Consider the following 11,509-nt stretch of genomic DNA (forward strand, 5'->3'; position numbering starts at 1 on the left):
TCCTGTGGGGTGGAGCCTTGTGTGTCAGAGGCTCCGGGATTCTGTAATTGATTCATATTTTAATGCAGTTAAGTGTGGGGCCCGGTCTGGGAATCTGCTTTATTAATCCCTAATCGAGCTCCACGTCACCCACCCTGTTTGGGGGGCGTGACACCTTATCATTAGAGCCCCCTTCGATCCCAAAAGTTTCTTCCATTGTTTAGTTTGCTCGTCTAATTAGTTTAGCATTTTATTTTTGTTTTGATTGATCTCATTCTCATGATTGGACTTGTCTAGATAAAACTGGGTTATTCTAGTTGTGAAACTTAGCTAGACTTTAGAAACACAATCCTCGTGGGACAGGACACTCACTCACTACTTTATTACTTGTCGACCTCGTGCACTTGCGAATAGAAAATAGGTGTTATTTTCACACCGATCAGGAACATACTCCTATCAGGGGAGACACCGGTGCAGAGACATCCAGATGTTTAGATATCATACCTTATGTGGAAAATCCTCATCCTTTGGCGATGGTGGTTCCTCTTCTCTATAATCCAGTAATCACAATGTTGCCTCAAGATCCGACTGCCATTCAATCTTGTCAAGAGTCCGTCGTGCATTTGCTTCTCAATAATTGAATATCAAACAACCATTTCCAGAGTCAGCTGCTCCATCAACCTCTCGAGAACCGTCTATGTCAATCTCATGTCTCATTAGAGCTGATATAGATAAGTTAAACAAGGATTTCATGCTTGGTATGCTACAGCAAATCTTTACTTGGATCTTCAGTTCGCAATCACCCTGAGAGACTTTGACTTATCGCTCTTAAGTGTTTGAGTATCTCGATACAATTGGTTTCATTTGTGCCTAGAAATGGTTAGATGATCGGGCGCTTAATTGGCTCAAAGATACCCTGGATGATTTTTTCAACTCAGAACAGAAGCTGGCTAATGCTCCGTCATTTTTAGAAGAAAAGGCAGCTTTATGCAGCGTTGAGATTAAAGATCTGCTTCATCGTGATGAAGAATACCTTTCTACTTTGAAGTCGCTTTCAATCTAAGTATCTGATGCTGAATCACTTGTGATTAGAGAAAATGCCACTGAAGAAGAAGTTATCAAAGCTGAATTGGAGGCACAAAAACTACTACTAGTGGCGCAACAGTTACATCAGGCTTATGAAGATAGGTTGAAGGTTGTTGAGGCACGCATCCAACAGTTGAAGACTTCTCTAGAAGAACTGTGGAAATTTAGTACAGAGCTCTAGATTTTGAAAGCCGCAGTGAGAGTAGATCGATACTTTGAAATTGAGAGAGTTGAGGCTGAAATTCAGTCTGGAAGGGAGGAATCTCAGAAGAGCTGCATGACTTGTCTTCCTTTCTTTTGTTTAGACGTTTTTCTTTATGTCACTTTCATCAGGATTTATTTTCTCTACTTTGGATTTTACGTTAATTTAGAAATAAAACATATTTGATCAATTTTATTTCATTCTAATAGAACGAAATGGATTTTTTTTTTTATTTTGAGGCTGCATCCAATTTATTACTAGATTGCCTACGTATCCTTTTTACAGGAATCAAGCCTTCCGTAGTTCTATGGGGAACACATGTTTTTTTTATTTTGGGGCTGCATCCAGTTTATTACCGAATTGCTTACGTACCCATTTGGGGGATCGAGCCATTCGTAGTTCATTGCTTTATTTATTTGCTTCCGTTATTATCTTTCTTCTGCGGATTATGCGTTAGGAGGCGTACCTCCTTATTTTGGCATATAATTTCTTGACAAACTTTCCATTTACACATGGGTAAATGCAGTGACCCTCTGAATCGGAAAGTTCATATGCCCCTTTTGGAAAGACCTTAGTGATGATGTATGGTCCTTCCCATTTTGCTTCAAATTTACCTTGCATCCTTCTCGTTATAACGATTGGTCTTCTGATTGTAAGGACCAACTATCCGATCGTGAAGGATCTAAATTTGACCTTTTTGTTAAAGGCCCCTGCCACTTAGGCTTGGTAAATTTTGAGCTTTTGTTGTACTGCGAGCCTTTTCTCATTTAATGCTTCAAGCTTAGCTAGTCTCACTTGGACATTTTCATCCGGTGCCATCAATTGAGTAGCAATTCTGAGAGACGGTAATTGCACTTCTAATAGGAGTACGACCTCAGAGTCAAAAACCAAACTGTATGGTGTACAACCCGTTGCAGTTCGCACTGTGGTTCTATAAGCCCATAGGGCTTCTGGGAGGCGTTCATGCCAATCTCTCCTGTTCTTTGACACCATTTTCTTTAGGATTTTACAAAGGACTTTGTAAAAGGCTTTTGCTTGGCCATTTGAAGACGGATTATAACTTGTTGAGAATCCATGTCAGAATTTGTATTTTTCCATCAACTTCGTCATTGCTTGGCATCTGAAATAAAGAGCGTTGTCGGAGATGATCTTTGATGGCACTCCATAACGATAGATTATATGATTCTTTATGAAGTTTGTGACATCTTCTGCTTTTACTTCTTTTAAAGGTACTGCTTCATCTCATTTTAAAAAATAGTCTGTCTCAGCCAAAATATACTTATGACCCCTTGAAGATGCTGGCGTGAAAGGTCCAATTACATCTAAACCATGAGTATCAAATGGCCATGACATGATTGATGGATGAAGAGGCAATGGAGGTTGATGGATGAAATCTCCATGAAGCTGGCATAACTTGCAATGCTTAGCAAAATTAATCGAATCTTGCACCATGGTGGGCCAATAATAACCCAATCTTTTAATTTGTGCTGCAAGTTTAGGGCCGGATTGATGAGCTCCGCATGTTCCGGCATGTGTTTCTTGAAGAGCATGTGATGCCTCATCTTTTGATAAACACCTCAATAATAGTCCATCAAAAGATCGTCTGTACAAAGTGTCATTTATGAAGACAAATTGAAGAAACCTTCTTCGTACTTCTATTTTTTTCTTTGGATTGTCTGATAATGCCCCATGTTAGAAGTAATCAATCAATGGTTGACACCAATCTGCATCCTCTGCATTTTCACTGAAAGTGACTACATTTGCCGTTTCTTCCTCTTGTGTTCTTTTGACTACTGGTGGTAGCAGACGTCGTTCGCCAACAGTTATCTGCATTCCCTTTTCATCTAGTAAAATCAAGGATGCTGCGAGATTAATTAATGCGTCAGCTTTGTTATTTTTTGATCTTAAAATGTGCCTTAACATGATGTCTTAAAACTGAGACATTAAATACTTTGTATGATGTATATCCCTTTTTTTTGTGCTAACGGTTTGATTTCAAAGGAAACTCAAATCTCCTTCATCCTCATCCATTCTACACATTTCTTTTTCATTATATATATATAAAGAAGGCTTGTACTTGTTAGAAGCAGCAAATGGTTTAAAGGCTTGTACTTGTTAGAAGCAGCAAATGGTTTAAAGGCTTGTACTTGTTAGAAGCAGCAAATGGTTTAATGCGTGCTGTGACGCTTGTACTTGCTAGAAGCAACAAATGGTTCATATATGTATGTGTGTATATATATATATATATTTGTAAATGTATTGAGAAAGAGATACAAGCGACGGTTGCTTGCTCTCAATTTTTTTTTTAATTTTCTTTCTTTGATTGGTACAGTGTGATTTATATAAATATTTGCATATAAATTATATGCACATAATTTTTCATATGTTAATTTTTAAAGTGTAATTCATATGAATTTGCCACTTGAATTACACTCAAAACAATCGTAATAAATAATTTGAGAAACTTTTAATCTTTGATTTTTTAAAATCACATTTAACTTATATAGATCTCTAAAAAAAAATTCAAGTCTTAGTGATAATCATAGGATCATGATAAGAACGAGAAACTACACACCATAAGTGCATTAGGAATTTATTAAGAGCTACAAATAAAAAAATCTCACATCGTAAGGTGTATATAAGACTTATCTTCGTAAAGAGTGTCAAGAAATAAATTACAATCACACATTTTAAAATATATATAAGACTTAATTTAAATGTACTGTAACTAAAAAATTAAAATTATTAGTGTAAAAGAACACCAAAATGTGTATTTACCTTCTTGTTTATCACTCGCACACACACACTTTTTGATTTTTTTTTCTTCTCACGTTTCCACACACCTGCACCTTTCTTTCTTTTCTCACGTTTCTCTGCAGCCTTCTGCGCCTTTCTATATATATATATAAATATATATATATATATTTCTTTCTTCCTTTCACTTTTCTGCACATACTTCACTGCACACACGGTTTTTTTTCTCTTCTATATACACGCACCAAGTCTTTTTTTTTTTGTTGAGAAGCTCTCTCGCTTCTTTCTTTATATAAGAGTATTCTGTAACAGTTTTTTTACCCACTACTTCACTTTCTGCACTCATTTTTTATCACGTTTCGTACCCATTTTTTTGTCACGTTCTGCACCCATTTTGTCACGTTCTGCCCTTTTTACCATTACTTCACGTTTTAACTTCACGTTTTAAAACGTGGTTCTTTCTCTCCCTTTTTTTTATATTTTACTTTTATTTATTTATTTATTTTTGGCCAGCATAAAGTTGGGTCAGCACGAGATTTTATTTTCTCCTTTCATTTTTTTTAAGGTCCATTTGTGATTCATTTTTTTTATCGCAAACAAGACTTACACAAAATTATGACAAACTATATACCTTTCTCATAAGGGATGAACAGTTCACCCTAACACCAATGCATCACCTATTTTGAAACTCATTATTTTATAACACAATATAAAATAATGTCTATTAAAGTAGGTGATGCATTGGTGTGTTCCTTATTGCAACTCATCAAGATGAAGATGATGTCTAGTGTCAACAAATCCAAATCCTGCCGCTTTTTTACAAAATTTAATATGACAATACCGATAAAAACCACTATATACTTGATGGTAATAGTTGCACATAATGGAACAGTGTCCGACTTATTTTTTTTTCTTTACTCTTTTGTCTAGTGACACTGTAACAATGCTCTTTTATCCAAAACTTGTCGAATGTTTCTTCTCTTTTATTTATCTGTTTAGTGAATGAAAATTTCTTCTCTAATCTCCTACGTCCTTGGAATAACGCCAGAAACTCAGAAGTTTCTTAACTCCTCCATAGTTTGGCAGGTTTCGAACATTTTTTTAAAAAAAAAATTCAGATAAAAGAGGTACAATACATTCTTCTGTTCATACAGAAAGCGCCAAATAGAGGTCTGAGGTTGTGGTACAAGTACTTCCTGAATCCTTCCGAATATCTATTAGCGGAAGATACGATACGAATGATGAGGTTATGTGATGATTTGTCATGTTTCAAGCCCAAAAATAGGAATATTCATTAAAAAAAAAAAGGCCAAAAATAGGACTGCATGCTTACAGGGATATTTTAAGGGGAAAAAAAGCCAAAATAAAAAAAAATAAAAAAAAGAGAAAAAAAGAGAGATAGGAATACATGTATGACTGGTTAAACGCAACGTGCCACAAACGTTGTTGCTCTCATACCGAATTGGTCGTAGTCAACCAATGACAATACACAACCAACAATGAAAATGGTCGTTTACTCGTTTACACAGTTAGAGGGATAGAAGAGAAAAAGAATAGGCATTGCATATTTGAAAGGGAATTCATTCATTCAATCATACAAGAAATTTCGTAATGTACAGGAGATCTATACCTTTGAGTTGATGAATTCCATCAACCTATATGTGGAAACAGCATGCCCACTAAATCCGCAACCATGATTTACAGGTCAACCGGCGACAACATACATTCATTCAAACCCATCAATCAGACCAAAGAACTTTTGCACAAAGCACTCGTAGTTCAGGCAACAAACAATCCCAAGAAAAAAAGAAAAAAGAATTGAAAAATCTGCAGCAGCGTGATTGGAATCCAAACGACATCGCGTACTTCAGCGTAGGCTTCGAACGCCTCACACTTGAGTACTCGTAAGACACCTCCAATGCCTCGTCCGAGGCCCCTTGTCCAGAAGCATCAGCAAACCCACACTATTGGCTGATATCCCAAACAAGTATCTGCAATTGTATTACGAACAGAACAGGAATGCAACAAAGGATAAGATGCCTACTCAAAGACAAAGTGCAATTGATGTTCTAAATGTCTGCTAAATAGTATTAAAAGGACCCATTTTCATGTACCATTCCAAGAAAAAGTAAAAATAAAAACTCATATATAACAAATAACTAATCAATTGCTCAAGGGTATCCTCTATACGACTTTAAATGCTGAAATATCCTCGTTTAGCAAAAACAAAAAAAAAAAAAAAAAAAAAAAAAAAAAAAAAAAAAACCAACAGTATTGCTACTTTCCATGGAAAAGCACTTGTCACCTATTCAAACTGAGTTATCCATTTCCGTTTTAAGCATTTTTCTGCTCTCCACTACGTGATACTGTTTTATTACAGAGCTAAATCACTGTTCATTAACATATTCAAGGACATCACTGATGTAACCTGTGTAAAGGGAGAAAAACAAGACCAAGGAAAGGGGGGAAAAAAAACATCGAAATGAATTATTTATGGAAATTGTAACATAAAGGCCAACTGTCTAGCTATTGTGTCACTACTTATAAGATACTTACTTGCTTCGACGAGCTTTCCTTCTCCAGAAAACAAATGACATGACCCACTGAAGACCAAAGATCAACGAGAAAGCAGTCAGTTAAGAAAAAAGATTAAAAAGGTTTCCCGCTTAAGTACTATTCAAACATGATGATAAATAATCAAAATAAAATAAGGAATAAGTTTTCAAAAGAGAGAGAGAGAGAGTAAAGCAGGCCCATTTTGACAAAAGACTGCTGAATAGTAGCGCTAGCAAAGTGGAAAAAGTATTTTTAAAACGTTCATGATATGCATAGAAAAAATAAATGCAACCACTACGGCATCAAGAAAACCTGGATACAGAAAACTAAAATAAACCATAGTCAATTAATCATGTAATGGCGTAAAGTACAAATTTCCAGAGCTCAAAAGAAAAGATGAAAAAAAACGACGTGGTAATAATACACTATCTATCTCGTTTTTATTAGGAAGTGATTGAAGAGGATGAAATTATTGGCCATAAAAACTAATGGATAAACCACATTTCTGTATATATAAATTACCTTAAAGACTGAAAGAAAGGAAAAGCTTCCAAGAAGGGATGGCTTCCTCACTGCAATTTGTCTTTCTGGTGACATATCCTTACACAACTGTTGCGCTATTTCTTTCAACAATACAAGCTGCGCTTTATCCGTTCGCATTGAAACAATTGCCTGCCTCATTGATTCCCTGTCAGCCTCAAGTGCCTGAAGTCTCATATAGAGCTTCTTGATTTCTGGATCCGCAACATCACCTTGATTCATTAGCCCTCTAGGAGTGGTTATGTTATCCTCACCGATCCCAACCCCGGCTTTAAGCTCCACATAACCACTGTCAGGCACCCCATTATGGACAGAGTCAATGGTATAAACCCTGTCGCTCATGTCATCTCCAACTTCTGATGTATTATCTACCTTCCTCATGTTGGACTCCTCCGATTGTGAAACGTAATCAGTCTTCTTGAAACTAATGTTGAACCTAGGAGATTCGCCGTTGATTTCTGTGCCAGTTTCTCTGGCCATTGCCCTAAATGACGGCGAATCACTAGAATATTTCCTAGAATGCATTGAGCGCCTAGGAGAGTGGCCAACTATCACCTTCTCTAAAATACTTTTGGAACCTGAAAATTCTCCATCAAGTTGACTGTTGCTTGGAGATCTCTCCATCTGGTAAATCCTATGCTCCAAATTCTTCAAGTGATCTCTACCACGAGGTGTCTCACCGAATGCATATTTCTCAACATCTGCAACATCGTCATCGTCGCCCTCAAAAGCGCCCTGGTTCTCATTGAGACTGCACTTCAAAGATGGGTATTCAAATGCTGGAATTTCATGCTGAGCTTCAAAGTCCAACATGATGCTGTTATGGCTATACATACCCTTCTCGCCCTCAGCCTCTGCCTCAGTGAGTCCATAACTCAGCATCCTATGCTTATATGCCTGCACTTCACACGTGAGCGCTTGAATCACCTGCTCTCTCTTATACAACAAATCTTCTAAGGCCATAAGCTCTTGCTGGTCGTGCTCCATCTTCTCCTCTGCAAAGCGCTTGAATTGTCGGGCCTCCATTTGGATTTCTGCCTTCTCCCTCTGCAACCTCAGTATCATAGACATGGCCTCATTCGCGGCCGATGAGGCAGCATTTCTCTCCTCTTCCAATTCGGTGTACAAATCCTGTATTGTTTGCTGCTGGTTACCAACCATCTCCCGCAATGCAACACATTCATTCTCCAATTCAACTCGAGCAACCGAAAAATTCTCAAACCCAGGAATGGAGAACCGATTCTCATCCTCAAACTCATCGTATTTTCGCTTCACGGACCTAAACCACGATCCCGAAGTACCACTTATTGATGAACAACTACAGCTGCAGTTACAACATTTCACCAAATCCCTAGAAGATGGAAGCGCTTCCAACTCCATAAACCAATGATCATTCAAATTCAAACAACTCGAGATCAAAGGACACCAATTTTGACCACAGGAAACTATTAACAATCCAAAACATAAAAGAAAATATTATATTGGAGCTCCAAATCTCTTTCCCAGAAAATATGAAGCCTTAATACTACGTTTTCCCTCCCTTTCTTCACTCCCACCAACCAATTATTGTTCCTCTCAGAAGAAATCACATGTAAAACTCCTAAACAAAAAAGGAACAAAAGTTAGCAATCTTAATCGCAATAACAGAAAAAGAAACAAGGAACAAACTTCTTGTTTATGGCGGAATAAACACAGAGGATACATTTTCCCTCATATGAAGAAATTAAAGCACAATAAAATCGCAGAAAAATCATTTCTCACCAAAATTGATTCAGGAAGAGTCCTCTAAAGCGAAAATGATGAATCTTTCAGAGAAAAAATTGTCTGAGAAGATATTAAAAATAGACAGAGCCATGAAAGAGAAATTTTTCTTACCTTGAACGTGGTCCAAAAACAAGAAAAAGAAAAAGGTCGTCGACAGCTGGGATTGGAAGAGGAAGTTTTCCCGGGAAAAACACTACTCTCCCGAAAAAACTCAGGATCCGAAGAAGAAGGAAAAAAAAAAAAAGAAGAAAAGAGGAAAAATAAAACTGAAAAAGAAAAAGAAACCACAAGCAATAGGCCAACCAAAACGTAGCTGGTAAAGTTTTCCCTCTGCTTTTTCTGGGGAAAAAAAAAGGAAGAACAAACTTTGGCGGGTGTTTGGAGGGAAGGAAAATCAAAGGCGAAGAGAGAGAGATAGAGAGAGAATGGAGAGGATTTGGAAACCCTAGATTTTCTTTTCTTTCTAATTTTTTTGTATTATTTCGTTAAAATTTTTCTCGCTTCGCTCTTCGTGTGTCTTTTTTCTTTTTTCCATCTCTCGATTTTCGCAATGTGGCTTGATGAGAGAGAAAAGAGAATTCAGGATACGGAGAGGAGAGAAAAAGAAACCGAGAGAAATTTTGGACAAAATATATTTTTTAGGAAAAATTAAAAAAAAAGCCAAATAAAAAAAGGAAAAGAGAGAGAGAGACGGTTGGAGAGTGGTGCATTTTTCGTAAAAGTTTTACCTGTAACATCTGTTGGAGGGAAATATGTCGGATTTTACAGCTAAAGTTGTGTTTGGTATGAGATTTAAATTAGGATAGTTTTGTTTTAGAACAAGAACTATGATTTATGATTTGAACTTAAGATCTAAAGTATAATTCTTGAATTAAAATCAGAACCAGAGATTTGAACCATCTAAAATTAAGTGAGATGTGGTTTTAGTTTAAAACATCACATCATGATTCAAATCTTGAATTAGAACCATCTAAACCAAACACTGATTTTTAAAAACTATTTTTTACTTTTTGTAAACAAACAAAGATTTAAACTAGAATCATAATTCCAGTTATAGAACCCTCATACCAAACGCAACCTAATTAATTGCTGAGTTAATTCATCTTTTTTTATTAATTGAGAATTTTTTTACTAGCAAAAAAAAACTAGAGAATTTTTCAGCAAAAAAAAAAAAAAAAAAAAACTTAATAGGATTAAAAATAAATAAGATTAATCTTAGAAAATTTATCTGGTGTTCTCTCTTTTTTTGAAAACACTGGTATTCTCTGTTTATTGGGTGTAATATTTTTTCAATTTGATTTGACTTTTGACCAAATTTAATACATATCTGACGGCTGATAAGCAAAGAACACCAGTATTTTTAAAAAAGAAAGAACACCAGATAAAGTTTTTTGATCTTACTTGTGTCTTTGAATTTAAGGTCGTATTAAGTTTTATTTCTCAAAAAAAATTTATTTCTCAAATTTTTAAAACTCCTTCTTTACCACCTCAGTTTTGAATTAATCTCACTTAACCTTTTTTATTAGCATTTTTGTTAAAAATAGATTGAAATGAAAGAGAGTTAAGTGTGATTATGTGGTCTTTTTCATTCATTTTTAATATAAATTTTAATTAGAAGATCACGTGACCTCATTATTCTTTTTTCTTGTATGATTTTAACAGAAATTCGATGAAAAATGATAAAATGAAGCAAATTTAAAATTTAGATGATAAAATGAGAGTTTTTAAAAATCTTAGAAGGGAGTATGAGTGATCTTAAAATTCAAAGAATCCCAAATAAGAATAGTCCAAATAAATAAAATGTCTGCTGCTGTTAATTGATCTTAGTTTAATATAATTTTGATGTAATCCAATAATTTAAAGCTACCTTGAATCTGTAAATTATTGTTTTTATATCCCATCAAAAAATTATTCTTTTAATTATATTATAACTATACTGTGAAAATTGATTGGGGCAATCAGTATGACATTATCCAACTGTTTATGTCAATTACAAACAAACCAATAAAAGACAGAAACTGATAAATCAATCACAAGAGTTAGATTAATGGATTTTTTTACTTCCCGGATTCATTTTCTCATTTTTGGATTAATTACTTGTTTCCTTTCTATTTCGGGGTTATTTTTAACTAGGATTATTCTTATCAATCTCTTGAATTTTAAGATCATTTTCAGTTTGTCTTTTAAAATTTAAAAACTCTCATTTTACTCTTAGATTTTGAATTTGTCCAATTTAAACACTTTTGTAAGAATTTCTATTAAAATCATAAGGAAAGTGTGGTCATGTGATTTTCATCTATTTATTTTCAATAAAAATTTAAATAAAAAGATCACGTGATTATATTATTCTCTTTTTTATTTTTTAATAAAAATTATAACAAAAAAAAGTTATGTGGGAACAATTTAAAATTTAAAAAATAAAATGAGAGTTTTTAAAATTTAAAAGACAAATCATAAATGACCCGAAAATTCAATAAGCACCAATAATAATTATCTTTTTAACTAAACCAAGAAGAAGAATATTTTCTCATTAAAAAAAAAAAAAAAGACGAAGAAGAAGAATACTATTACTATCCAGATCTGAAACTAGAGAAATGAGACATGCCACTAACTTTAGTCCTTTTCTTG

The 11,509-nt window shown here is 34.8% G+C and overlaps 1 protein-coding gene across 1 annotated transcript; it reads right to left on the reverse strand.

Moving 5' to 3' along the window:
- Positions 1-5,535: 5,535 nt before the first annotated feature.
- LOC21395630 (myosin-binding protein 7) lies at positions 5,536-9,459 on the reverse strand. Its single transcript, XM_010106762.2, has 4 exons — positions 8,993-9,459; positions 7,100-8,717; positions 6,578-6,624; positions 5,536-6,012 (listed from the first exon to the last, which is right to left on the reverse strand). The coding sequence occupies exons 2-4, from the start codon at positions 8,495-8,497 to the stop codon at positions 5,910-5,912; spliced, it is 1,548 nt and encodes a 515-aa protein (XP_010105064.1). The 5' UTR covers positions 8,498-8,717; positions 8,993-9,459; the 3' UTR covers positions 5,536-5,909.
- Positions 9,460-11,509: the final 2,050 nt, after the last annotated feature.

The sequence above is a fragment of the Morus notabilis genome, unplaced genomic scaffold, assembly GCF_000414095.1.
Source record: "Morus notabilis unplaced genomic scaffold, ASM41409v2 Scaffold446, whole genome shotgun sequence".
NCBI classification, from domain to species: domain Eukaryota; kingdom Viridiplantae; phylum Streptophyta; class Magnoliopsida; order Rosales; family Moraceae; genus Morus; species Morus notabilis.

Excerpts from the sequence above, each read along its gene's own strand:
- LOC21395630 (XM_010106762.2), bottom strand. The coding sequence starts at position 8,497 with ATGGAGTTGGAAGCGCTTCCATCTTCTAGGGATTTGGTGAAATGTTGT. Across the intron at positions 6,625-7,099 it reads CCTTTCTTTCAGTCTTTAAG|TGGGTCATGTCATTTGTTTT; the intron begins GTAATTTATATA and ends TTTGGTCTTCAG. Across the intron at positions 6,013-6,577 it reads AGGAAAGCTCGTCGAAGCAA|ATACTTGTTTGGGATATCAG; the intron begins GTAAGTATCTTA and ends ATACAATTGCAG.